This window comes from Anas acuta, chromosome 2 (genome assembly GCF_963932015.1).
Source record: "Anas acuta chromosome 2, bAnaAcu1.1, whole genome shotgun sequence".
NCBI classification, from domain to species: Eukaryota; Metazoa; Chordata; class Aves; order Anseriformes; family Anatidae; genus Anas; species Anas acuta.
The window spans coordinates 81,412,609-81,425,536 of NC_088980.1; the positions used below are offsets into that span (position 1 = coordinate 81,412,609).

General features: G+C 39.5%; 1 protein-coding gene across 4 annotated transcripts in view; it reads left to right on the forward strand.

The window, feature by feature from the left end:
• PRP4K (pre-mRNA processing factor kinase PRP4K) overlaps positions 1-12,928 on the forward strand; it is a 25,688-nt gene continuing 12,760 nt past the window's right edge. Inside the window, exons 1-9 of one of the 4 annotated variants that reach the window (XM_068670969.1) lie at positions 51-168; positions 2,621-2,796; positions 3,054-4,247; positions 7,105-7,278; positions 7,534-7,689; positions 8,327-8,408; positions 9,146-9,362; positions 11,166-11,239; positions 12,692-12,782. In XM_068670969.1, the coding sequence (XP_068527070.1) occupies positions 2,795-2,796; positions 3,054-4,247; positions 7,105-7,278; positions 7,534-7,689; positions 8,327-8,408; positions 9,146-9,362; positions 11,166-11,239; positions 12,692-12,782 (1,990 nt within the window). In that variant the 5' untranslated portion in view covers positions 51-168; positions 2,621-2,794. Of the gene's footprint in view, positions 169-2,141; positions 2,269-2,620; positions 2,797-3,053; positions 4,248-7,104; positions 7,279-7,533; positions 7,690-8,326; positions 8,409-9,145; positions 9,363-11,165; positions 11,240-12,691; positions 12,783-12,928 lie in introns of those variants that run through there. The other 3 variants (XM_068670967.1, XM_068670970.1, XM_068670966.1) reach the window with 3 other exon arrangements.

Genomic DNA, 12,928 nt, shown 5'->3' on the forward strand with positions numbered 1-12,928 from the left:
GCCGCCGCCGCCGCCGCCACCGCCTCGGCTGCCGGCCCCAAGCCCCGGCCCCATCCCCGGCCCCGGCTCCTCCCGGCCGTGCAGGGCGCGCGTGCGCGGCGGCGGCGCAGGAGTTGGGACGTTCAAAATGGCCGCCGCGGCCGAGCCCCAGCTGCTGCGGGCGCCCGAGTAAGGGGGCGGCGGGGGGGGGGGGGAGGAGGAGGAGGGAGGGGAGGAAGAAGAAGAAGAAGGGGATGGGGGTGAGGGGAGCGCTGGTGGAGGGAGGAGGGAGAAGGGAGGCGGCGTGGAGGGAGAGGGGTTACTAAGAGGCGGCCGGCGGGGCACGGCGACCGCGAGGAGGAGGAGAAGGAGGAAGAGGAGGAGGAGGAGGAGGAGAGGGAGGAAGGCGCGGGGCCGGCACCGCGTGGGCCGCGGGCTCGGAGGGCGCTGAGGCGAGCCTTCCTCCCGCCTCGGCCTGCCCTCCTCCTCCTCCTCCTCCTCGTGTGGCCCCACGAGGTGCTTCCGTGCCTGGGTTCTGCCCTCTGAGGATTTTAATTTTTTTTAATGTTTTTATTTTTTTTTTTCCCCGGTTAATTCCGGGAGTAAAGGACGCGAGTGTAGGGGTGTAAAACAAAAAATAAAAATAAGGGCGCTCGGAGAGGCAAAGCGAGGAAATGAGGCGGTGAGAGGGAGCCCGAAGGTAGGAAAAATGGGCGCCGCCTCCTCGCAGAGCTTCCTGAACTCCCTCTGGTGCCGGGGCTGTCACACGAATAAGTCCTGACCCCTCTCAGGCTGAAGCCTCTGGCCCCAAAATGTGCAGCTACCTCTCTGCCTCCTGCTTTGTGAGGTCTCCCTAAAAGCTTTCCCAGCTCCGAGCCGTTCACATGCAGCGAAAGTTTGTGCGTGTTCCCACGGCACTGCTTGAGGGAAATCCTGCACGTGAACTGACCGAAATACCTCACACTGACAGAACTTATCAATAATTGAGTGTTTGAGGCGCAAAAGCGAAGAAAACGGGCGGTCATATTAGCAATCTGGTGGCCAGAGATGCTGCCGTGGGGTTGCACCCCGTCTGGGGCCTCTGCTACCAGCTCGCTTTTGCAGAAAGTGAGGCAAAGATCTTACATAACGCGGTGATACATTTGATTAAAAAAAACTTCCTCCTGGCTTTTGGTGTCACCTTATCTGGAGCAGCTTGAACAGATTAGGTTTTTTTGTTGCTGTTCCTTAATATTTCTATAATGTACTGGAAGGACATCAGCATGTTAACAGGGTACTCACAGCTTCCTGTAGCCAGCTTAAAGAAATCCTAAAAGATGCACAGTTACCTCAGTACTCCCCTTGCCACCTTTCTCTGCTCTTTTGCTAACTCATTGCACTGATGCTATTTGGATGCTATGTGGATTGTAAATCCAAACTGAGAAAGTTTTAAACCTAACCCTTTTTTCTTTTTTGGTATTTTTTTTGTGCCTAATGTGACATTGAATGAACTCATCACACAGTTTGTCCTCTTTCTTTTGGATATTCTCTTGTCACAATGGTGTCAAGTGACGGGAGGGGGCAGTTAAGAGGAATACCCTGCTTTGCAGTAAGCAGTAGTAGTGGTGGAGATATAAAAGAGAAAACATACAGTGTTCAGACTTAAGTTTCTATTGGAAACTTCAGTATTTTTTAACTCCCAGTCTGTCCCCTTGAAAAGTGAAGGAGAACACTTCAGAACAATAAAGGGTTAATGGTCTTAGCAAATTATTTTGGTGAATATCACCAAAAAGTCAGGTTTGTTTTCCAGTACTTGATTTTGCACCAACTCAGGTAGGAGAGAATCCTGTACTGTGCTGTTTATACATCCTGTTCTTAATTAGGAAAACACTGATCTCATTTATAGTGAGGTGCTGTCCTTTAGATGTCTTAGAATATTTCTGATACACTTGAACTACTGGATTGCTGGGCATATGACCCTAGCAGAGTTCAGAGGATGTCTCCACCTTTCTGTGCATATCCCACCACTGCTCCAGGCCATCGTGGTCAGAGAACTTCTTGTCTGTGAGCAAGCCTGAGAAAGATCTGTATTTAAATGACTGAAGTGTTGGTAAATTCCAAAACTAGTGCAGGTGGGGTGAGTTTGTGGAAAGGTTAATTTAGCTGGCACCTGTGCTGTGATTTGGCAATAGATTTCAGAAGGCAAATATCCATTGTAGCATAGCTGATAACTTAATTGATGTTCTGAAGAAGGTATTTGCTAAACACTGTGCAAGTCTATTGATAATCCAGTTTTGGCTTCTAAGGAAGGTAACACAAATGAATGCCTGACATGTCAGGGCTGGATAATGTAACTTTTGAAGGTGTTGTACTAATTAAATTGCACATTGCTTTTACTAGCTAATTGAATTGAGTTTTTTTTTTAGATACTACTATTCTAATTTTAATAACCTGCTGTATACTTATTTTCTATTTTTTTGTCCAATGCCATCCTGCAGGTCTAAAGATAACTGCTTTTTTTTCTCATGAAGCCGATAGTCTTCTATATACGATTGGAAGGCTTTTCTGAAATTAAACTTCCTTAATTTCTTCTGTCCTTGATAGTGTTCCCTGCTTTGCAAATATAAATAGATCATAAAAACAGTTTTTTATTTTCCGACAGGTGCATACACATACAGAAAGGAGTAACAAGAGAATCAGTCTGCTCTGCCTGAAGTTTTGCACAATGGTTTACTTAGGTGGTCAGAATCATCCCTTGGTATAAGTTTTGGTCTTGGAAGCAAAACCGTGGCCTGCCATTTGAAAGTACTTTTAAAAGGCATAGCTTGAGTTAGGCATGTGAGTAGAGCAGCAAATAAGAAAGATGATTTGCTGTACCTTCCTTCTGTGGTGTTTTTTTGTTGTTTTTTTTTTTTTTTGCAGTCAGCTGTCTGTTCATGATGAATCTGCTGTTATAACCTCGTTACAATGGCTGTACACTTTTAATTCTCTCAAAAGCAGATAAATCCTACTTCTATCATAAAAGGCTAGCAAAGTAACATGAGATAAAGTGACTGAAGTGAGTTGCTAATACTAATCTGTATTTATTTTTGCAGGGCTGAGGATACTAATGTGTCGGAGAAAAGTACAAATGAAGAAAATGGGGAAGTATCGGAGGCAGACCAACCTCAGAACAAGCACAACCGACACAAAAAAAAGAAACACAAACATCGAAATAAACACAAGAAACATAAACATTCTTCAGAAGAAGATAAGGACAAAAAACACAAACACAGACACAAACATAAGAAACATAAACGGAAAGAGGTAGCCGATGCCTCTGACAAAGAAGATGGACCAGCTAAAAGAACTAAAATTGATTTTCTAGCTCCTCTGGAAGACTTGGAGAAACAAAGAGCATTATTGAAAGCTGAACTTGAAAATGAATTAATGGAAGGAAAAGTCCAGTCTGGTATGGGATTAATATTACAAGGTTACGAGTCAGGATCTGAAGAAGAGGGGGAAATTAATGAAAAAGCGCGGAATGGGACGAGGCCCGCAACAAAGTCAAGCACCAAGGGGAAACTAGAACCTGTGGAAAATAAAGCTAGTTCCAAGAAAGGAAATAAGAGTGAATCAAAAGAAAGGACTAGGCACAGGTCTGACAAAAAGAAAAGCAAGGTAGGAGTTGACGGAATCAAAGAGAAGACAACTAGAAGCAAGTCAAAAGAAAGGAGAAAATCCAAAAGCCCTTACAAAAGAAGTAAGTCTCAAGATCAGACAAGGAAATCAAGATCTCCGATGCTCAAAAGGCGATCTCAGGAGAAAAATAGGAAGTCTAAATCTCCCCCAGAAGACAGAAATAAGGCTGATGATAAAAGTAAATCAAGAGATCGCAGAAAGTCTCCGGTTGTAAATGAAAGCAAAAGTCGAGATCGTGGCAGAAAATCCAAATCTCCAATAGAACTCAGAAGCAAATCCAAAGATAGACGATCACGGTCCAAAGATAGAAAATCTAGGCGATCAGAGACTGACAAAGAAAAAAAGCCAATTAAATCTCCTTCTAAAGATGCTTCTTCAGGGAAAGAAAACAGGTCCCCTAGAAGACCTGGCCGAAGCCCAAAAGGAAGAAGCTTATCTCCCAAACCACGTGAAAAGTCGAGAAGAAGCAGATCCCCTCTCTTTAATGATCGTAGGTCTAAACAGAGTAAATCCCCCTCTCGAACCCGGTCTCCAGGTAGAAGACTGAGGAGTAGATCAGTAGAAAGGAAAAGAAGAGAATCGGAAAGGAGGCGTCTGTCTTCTCCCAGGTAACTTTAAGATGTCATGAACCATTGCAAAAATGCCTTATGGGGTGAACTGTCTTCTAGTTTGGTGTTTCTCTTTTATTTTGAAAATAGTTATTAAAAGGGGAATCTGATTGTATGTTACAAGTTTCCTTTGTATGTGGTTCAGGTTTCAAAAATATTCCCCCCCCCAGACATGCAGACTCGGTGTTGGTTGTTAAAATACCGAGTTACTTGCTGCTCACACCAGTACTGTGAGCAAGTTTTATAGTTCAGGTTTGGCCTTTTGTCACTCTGTTCCATCCAGATTTGAATTTCCAATTTGTGTTTTAGTTAATAGGTTTGTTTTCAGGAATTCCTGAGAAGAGAGCTCTCTCTCTTCCCTCTACTCTTAAATGTCAGTGGTGACTGACAGTGGGTAATTAACACCACCACACCCCCCCCAAAGTAGACATACTGTCAGCACGATGTAAACAAATCTTTAGTATCAAGATGTCCTTCTTAGTTGTTTTTTTCTTAAGTATTTTGTCACTCGTTTGCTATAGGTACGGTAGCGTTTCTCTGTATTGATCTGTGTTACTGCTGAGACTGAGCTCATGTATCATTGCTGTATTCTGCATACACCCAACTGAGGGAGGACAGGCAGAAACCTTTTTAGTGCACGTTTAGCATTTGTTTTAAAAGGTGGTTTAGCCTCTGAAAAGAAGTTACCTTGAGATCTGGTGTAAACCATCAGGTGATAATTCCTAGTATCCCCGTCTCTGAAGCCGACACGGCCTGGATGGTAAGTTTCCAGAGAACAACAAAAATGTATATTCTTCTGGAAGATAACTCATTAAATGCAAAAACAATTCAGCGGGCAAAAGCGTTCAGCATCGCTTTTGGATGATGAATAAGTTTTAAATAGTCTTAAACTTTTTAACATGGATTTTAGCTTCACACATTCAGAGAACTAAGAAGTATGAACTCGCACCTTGGAACCACTCAGATATAACTTGGTAATTAGCATCACGTAAGTGTGAAAGTCGTTCTGCCTGCATCACCAGGGTTACTCTAGTTTCAAGTATGGGTATCTTCCACAGGCACGGTTACCAGCTTGCTTTGACTGTGCTGTTGATAAGCAATAGTGCAGGTGCTTTGGAGAATGGCCCTAGTGGTGTTAACCAGACTGAATGAGTATTGTAAATGCAACCAGTTTATCTGACTGCTTCTCGGTGAATGGGCATGCCGTTAAGCTTCTTTGATGTGGTATTTGTCTGTCTTAGCGTTTTACATCTTTCACTTTTCATTTCTAATGACAGCTGGCAGTGTAGCCAGTTTGAATTAGTTGTCTCAACACTGCTTCAAGTGATGCATATGTCTAGAATTGTGCTGTCAAGTTTATAGAAAGGTAACTTTGGTAATGCTGTCATGAGTAGGGGACTACTGAGAAATACATGTACTTTCTGCTGGAAGTGTTTGCAAATCATCAGGAGATGTTTTTGCGGAAAGTCTTGAGCCAACACTTCTATGTTGGAATATTAACTACCTGTAACTACACAGGCTGCCAGAGAAATTCATCTTTGACAAGCATTTCTAACCACAGATTGCCAGTAACTTTATTTTTCCTGTTTGTTTCCAGTGTTCTAGTCATGTAAGATGCTTAGTTCTATGACTGAAATTCTTTTTCTTAGAGATATTTTGATATTTTGGCAGTACAACCACTTTGTTAATTAGGAAGCCTAGAACTGTCAGTTTATCCTCTGATTATTGTTTTTTGGTAATACTGTTCACAAGAACACAGCCTAAATTAAATGGGATAAAGAGATCAATCAGCCTGCTCCATCGTTGGATTCTTGCAGAAACTGGCAGAACTTCTGTATGCCCTTAACTTTTTGTGTCTCACCATTCACTCCTATGCATCAGTTCTGTATATGTGTCCCTTATACATAGATAGGGTATTTGAACCTGAAATAATAGTTGCAAAAAATAAAAAATCATTACAGAATGGGTAGAATTAATCTTTCAGACCCGAGAGACTTTGTTCATTGATGGCGTACAGCAATAACTTGTCCTGATTCAATTTAAAAGAAAATTAAACGAAATAGAATAGCAATGGTTTATTTGAACAATGGCATAGAAATATTTCCAAGAGTTTATGTTGCAGCCTTGTCAGAATAGCTGTCAAATACTTTTTTAGCATTCATTCTTTACAATTTTGGGTCAAGGAATACAATTAAGCTTTTAAATATAGTTGGCTCATCAAGGATGTTTTTCTTTCTTAAATAATTGTGCATCTATGTAGACAAGAACGAACAAATTTTGAACAGTACATGGTGTCTAACTTCTTTAAATTTGAGAAGGGTTAAGTGAGAATTGTAGTTTCCAGCTGCTGTACTAGAATGTGTGAAATGCTGAAACAGTCCAGTTCTAGTGCCCAAATTGAGGAAGACATGGAAATCATTGCTGTGGAGTAGCTTTGTGCTAAATTTAAACCGTATTGTGAAGTTTCTGAGAATTTCAATAATTAGTTTTTGGGTTTTCTTTGCTGCTTAAATACAGCTTCTGATAAACATGAAAACAGGCCACTATTTAAGTAAGACCCAAATACGAGCTCTGTTTTAAAACCTTTCTCAACTTTGTCATAGCAATTGAGCTTTGTTTCCAGAATTGTCCTAAACTAGACCTATGTATGGGCATGTATTTCCCAGCGTGGGAAGAAACCTGCAAGGAGGGCAGCCAGCTCTGCAATGCATTTTTATCCATTTTCTGCCCTCAGAAGCCCGTCTGGTGGACCCTCACCTGCAGTGAGATACTTAAAGCGAGCTTTTAGAAGGAATTGCAGGTTTGTTTTTTTCACTTTGCTCCTAATTTTACTACTGTTCTCTCTCTTTACTTTTAGAACGCGGACCAGAGATGATATTTTGTCCAGACGTGAAAGATCAAAAGATATCAGCCCACCCAGCAGATGGTCTCCATCCAGAAGAAGGTCTCGGTCACCCATTAGAAGGAGGTCTCGGTCACCTCTTCGGCGTAGCCGATCACCAAGAAGGCGGAGTAGGTCTCCTCGGAGGAGGTAAAGATACCACAGTTCCATTTTGTTTCTTAAAATGGGAATTAAAAAACATTAAGCATCTCCTGAGAAGAAAAAAGATTTATGCATTTTCAGTCCACATTTATGTCCTAGCGTAGTTGAATTAATTTTGTGCTCCACAAATTGATTTGTTACTTGGAGTTGCTGTGTATCTTTGTTTCTTGAATTGATTTTCCTCCCTTTCTTTTAAAAATCAAGAAAACAAAACCAAAAAAATAACCCTCTTACTGTTACTAGGGATAGAGGCCGAAGAAGTAGATCTCGCCTTCGAAGGAGGTCCAGGTCACGTGGTGGCCATAGACGTAGGAGTAGAAGCAAAGTTAAAGAAGACAAATTTAAAGGTAGTCTTTCTGAGGGTATGAAAGTTGAACAGGAATCTTCATCGGATGAAAAGTAAGTTTTAAGATCTAACTTAAGCTTCTTATCTGAAAATACAGATCTCATTACATGGAGAATGAATTGATGTTTTTATTTCATGCTGTAGTTTCTGGCTTGTCACCTAAAACTTTAATCACATGTTTTAGTACTTAAAATCTTGTCAAATGACTGTTGAGATACCCTAGAGTATCAAAATCTGTTGTCTAGTGGGCAGGCCAGAGGGGATGATATGTGGTTTGGTTGCTAAATTCAACTTGATTAATATCTTGTGAAAATCATTCGGTCTGTGTGTATCTCAGCTTATTGCTTGAAAAACTGTAACAGCTGAAAGGATTGCCACTAGCAAATTGTTTTTGTACTCGCTAAATATCTAATTAATCCAACTGAATAAGAATATGCATTCATAACAATCAGGTTTGCAGTTACAAATAAAATACTGAGTCCCAGTGAGATAACAAAAGGCACCTTTTCTCAGTAAGGAGATGTATTAAATCCCAGTGTGTGAGGTTACACCTTTGCTTTCTGAGTTAGCTGAATAGCCTTTGTTTAATATTTTATCATGTGTTTTCTACACTAAAAACTGCATTTGATAAAATTCAGTATGTAATCTTATCTTAATAATGTTATATAAAAAGTAATTATATTTTTATAGTCTTGAAGATTTTGATTTGGAAGAAGAAGATGAAGAAGCAGAGATAAGACAAAGAAGGTTACAGCGGGAAGCAATTGTTCAGGTATGTGGTTGTATTATCACGTGGGTGCCCCCTTCGTGAAAGTAAATAATGTATTTAGTTGTACATGGGAATTTATTCCCATGAAGGTCTTGCTCCTTGTAAGAAGGTGGCAGTAGTAACAGGTATGACGTGGTTGAGTCCCCTGAAAGGGAGCTGAGGCCAAGCCAAGGGGTTGTAATTCTAAACCACAAGTTGGGTGTCTTTTTTTTTTTTTAAGGATGGGATTTAGCACATGGTTAGAATGCGGTAGGCAAAATGCTTTAGCATATTTATTTGTAAAAATATTGCTCATAATTAGTGCTGTTTAAAATAAGGTCTATGTTACAATAGTCACATTTTGAGTTTTATGCAATGCTCATTGTAAAAATTCTTTAGAACTATGATTATTTTTTTTCTTAAGGACTCTCTTTCACTCTGTGTGCCGAAGTGGTTTCAGAATAAATCTGGAAGCATTGACTTTTTGTCAAGCCCAAGGAAATCCGTTGATTTCACTAAATTCAACTTTTACAGAAATATAAAAGCCTGAAAAGACAACTTTTTAGCTTGATTTTTTGGCTTCAGCAGTAGTGCATTTAGCAGAATGAGTTTTCACAAACTGTATCCAGTTCTACAAATCTGTTGCCGTTAGAGATGTAGGTGATTATGAAAGCTTAACTTTAGCACAAAGCGTTCAGAATGAACATAAAAAATAATTGTGATAAACTGTGATGCTGAGATTAATAATTCTGTTTGTTTAGAAATACAAGGGCCAGGGCCAGCCAGAAGACAGTAATATATCTGTGCCATCTGAACCAAGCAGTCCTCAAAGTAGTACGCGTAGTCGCTCAAATTCGCCAGATGACATCCTAGAAAGGGTAGCTGCTGATGTTAAAGAGTACGAACGGGAAAACGTGGACACATTTGAGGCATCAGTGAAAGCCAAGCACAACCTCATGACGGTTGAACAGAACAATGGTAAGAATCTGAAATAACCACTGTATAAAACTGTGTGTGAATGCTCAGCTCATAAGCAGAATGCTGCAAAAGAGCCATCGCTTGGTTTCTTTTTACACCTTCATAGAATTCAGCCTGTAGTGTTTGGAAAAACTGCCTTTTTTTTTGTCCTTTGAAATGGAATTGCTGTAAATCTTCCAAGCAGTCAAAGGTGTGTCTCTAGTTGCCACACAAATATACTTGGGCTAGTTTAACTACTCAGGTAATTGCAGCATTATGCTGTTTAACCTGCAAAACCCTTCAGGAGATAGTTGGACAGTTTAGCTTGCATTTTGTATCATGTACTAGATACATCTTTGGGAAATAAATAAGCTGTGTCCTAGTGGATGGTGCCTTGCAGTAGTAAAGCTGCATTTCTCTGGGACTGGTATCATGACAAACTGCTCTGTAGTTTGTCCTGGTGTTCCCTTGAGCAGTATGTTTTCAGATTATTCTTGTGCAGTGGAGGTGGAAGGAACCATACTAAGCACCTTCCCTCTGTTAAGCATAGCACAAGTTGAAACTGAGTCTTTTCTATGTGTACAGTCAATAGTACCTTGTTCCTTTTTTATGAGATATATGTTTTCTCATTTTGTCCACTAATGTACAGGGAAATACAGCTGTTAACTACACAGACATTTTTAAGATACAAGAGATTTATTTTAAAAAACTGATCGAATACGCACATGATGTCAAGGATTTCTTTTATGTTGGTAGGATTCTGGATCAGGGGTGGCTATAACAACAGCAGGAAACAGTGGATCATCTGTTTTTTGTCAGAGCTATTTTTGATTTATATCCTGCCCTCCTATAGAGGCATGATAGTAAGTCGCTAAGGAACTAGTTAGTAACTCGTTGTAGCCCAGTGAAAACATCAGCAACTCAAACGAAGAAAACTTAAGGCAGTTGCTGGAAGGATCTACACCTGGAAACAATGGTGTCAGCATGATGGATGAGCAATTGTGATGCTTTCAGATTTCAGTCCAGATACTTTGTAGGAAAGTCTGTAGGCATTATGAGAACTGAAGAATACCGAGGTAAAGGGTTTATTTTTCTCCATTGCTTGATATCCTAAACGGAGTATGTGTAATTCACTATGGTCATGAAGGAATGCTATCATAATTTGTGTTGCAAAATAGTTTGAAGGTTATTTACATTCACTAATGTGTGCTTAATTTGTATTTCTTTGTTTTTATCTTGTCAACCAAGTAAAATGTCTTTGGGACTTTAAAGATGATTAAAAGGTGAGAAAGGGATAATCTTGCCCACATTAAGATTCTCTTATGTTTCTCTCTTAAACATAATTAACTTTGTCCTTAACTGTAAGCTACATGAGATCCTCTTTGACATGGTTGAAGAAAGCACTAACCGAAGAAAGGATTTCTGGGCTTTTCAACTTTTACTAAAATACTTTGTGATTAGCAGAAACCCCTGAACTTGTGTATTAAAAACATGTCAGTTTTTTAATACATATACACACTGTCCTTGTCTGTAGGGATCATGTACAGTATTTATTCTTTCTTTCTTTTTGTTATGTGAGTTGCTTGAAAGCTGTCATACTTAATTTTTCAAGGAGGTGCAAATTTTTTGAGTGCTTTGAAGAACTTAACCAATCTGAGTTTTGTATTTCTAGGATATAAAATGGTATTTGTTAGTAAAGCCACTTGTTTGCCACCATATCGATTTTGAGATTATATTGTAAGAATATCAAGTCAAAAATTGTATTGGTAGCAATTATAAGTTTGTCATCTCTTTCATGTTGAGTAACCTAAATTTCCTTTTAAGGTTCAGCTCAGAAGAAACTGCTAGCTCCTGATATGTTCACAGAATCAGATGATATGTTTGCTGCATACTTTGATGTAGGTAATTCTTGGAGATGAAATGTATCGTTTTTTCCCTGCTTGATTTTTGTTGAGGAGTTGCTGTTGCTTGAGGTTTGTGGGAATGCTGATTTGTACAAGCACGTGTAACTGAGTGGATAATGTGTTCTTTTGATCAGCTGAGGCAGACAAAGTGGTTGTTAGTTAATATTTCAGTGGGGGGTGGAAAAAAAACACACACACAAAAAACCTGCTGAAATTAAGAGGATTTTTGCCAGAATAAACAGGGATATAATCTGCTGTTTAAATGGGGCCTATGATTGCACACAGTAACAAACTTATTTATACATTACTCTTTTATGTTCATGTTAGCATGCTGCAGTGTTCTTTCTTCAGGGAAGTGTACTTTTTGCAGAGATTTGTGTATGGTTGATTAGAAAGTGTCTGTGTAGTGTGTTTTGATTTGCTAATGATGCTGTGTTGGAGTAATGTAGTGGCTTGTTCTTGGATGAAGAGTTGCATTTCCTGTTTTTACTTTTTGCACTATTCCAGCAGCTTTTCTGTAAATGTGCTGAAGTGGCATGCAAATCTTGCCAGTCCAGCGAATAGTTTTGATACTAGTTGTTGCTGATATGCAACAACTTGAAATATGTACAGGTAACATTTTTTTTCTTAACTCAGATTCTCCAGTTAAACTTGTTTTATGGCAGACATAGTCTGTAAGTTTTGACAGAAGTATTGGTGACAGAAGGCTGCCTTTGTATCACTATAACATACAAAAACAAACAAACAAAAAAACAGAACACTTAAACCTGGAAAAAGATAAATACTTAAAGAACAATGGAGGTTTTGTTCTTTTAAAAACTTCAAAATTGCAAGGAGGGATTTAAATAGCTTGTAAGTAACCAGTTCCCCCTCTAAAAAACTGTTGCGCAATTGAAGATGTTTTGTACTACCCATTTGGATTTTTGATAATATATTGCCAAATCTGTTAAAAGATGTCAACAGCAATTGTAATAATTGTATGGTCATAAGTATAATAGTATGGATTCTGTGAAGTGGCACTGAATGAACAGAAATTCAAGGCTTAAACTATTAAAATTACCCCTCAAATTGCTAAACTTTACTACAAACATACTGAATGCAGTGTCTTATTCAGATGACCCAAAATGTGCGTTCTAATTTGATTTGTGTAGAATCTCTGTAGGTAATAGTTGAAACTTGGCCCATTTCTCATCTTTAATAATAGTTCTGTTGGTTGTCCCCACCCCCTTCCCTTGCAACAGTCTTCAAATGCTTGTGTTTAAATAGCCTTTTGTGTTCAGTAGTTTCTCTCTCCTACAAGGTAAGTGTGTTTGTAGTGTGGGGAAGAGCACTGTTTCAGTAGGATAAAAGTGCCTAATCACATCGACCTAGTTTGTATTAGTATACATTAAGGAAAAATATATGAGTGTGCAACCAGAGCTGTTAATTTCGTTCTTTCTGTTTCAGAGTGCTCGTTTAAGGGCAGCTGGGTTTGGAAAAGACTTCAAAGAAAACCCAAATCTCAGGGATAACTGGACTGATGCCGAAGGCTATTACCGTAAGTTTTATTTGTTGATTTCCGACTATAGATAAGAGAAGGATGCTAAATGAAAAAGATCCTCATGTCAATGTACTGAAACATTCTAATGGAAATGTTCTGCTGTGCCTTCACTGAGTGTGGCATGCCCACAGTAGTTTTCTGGT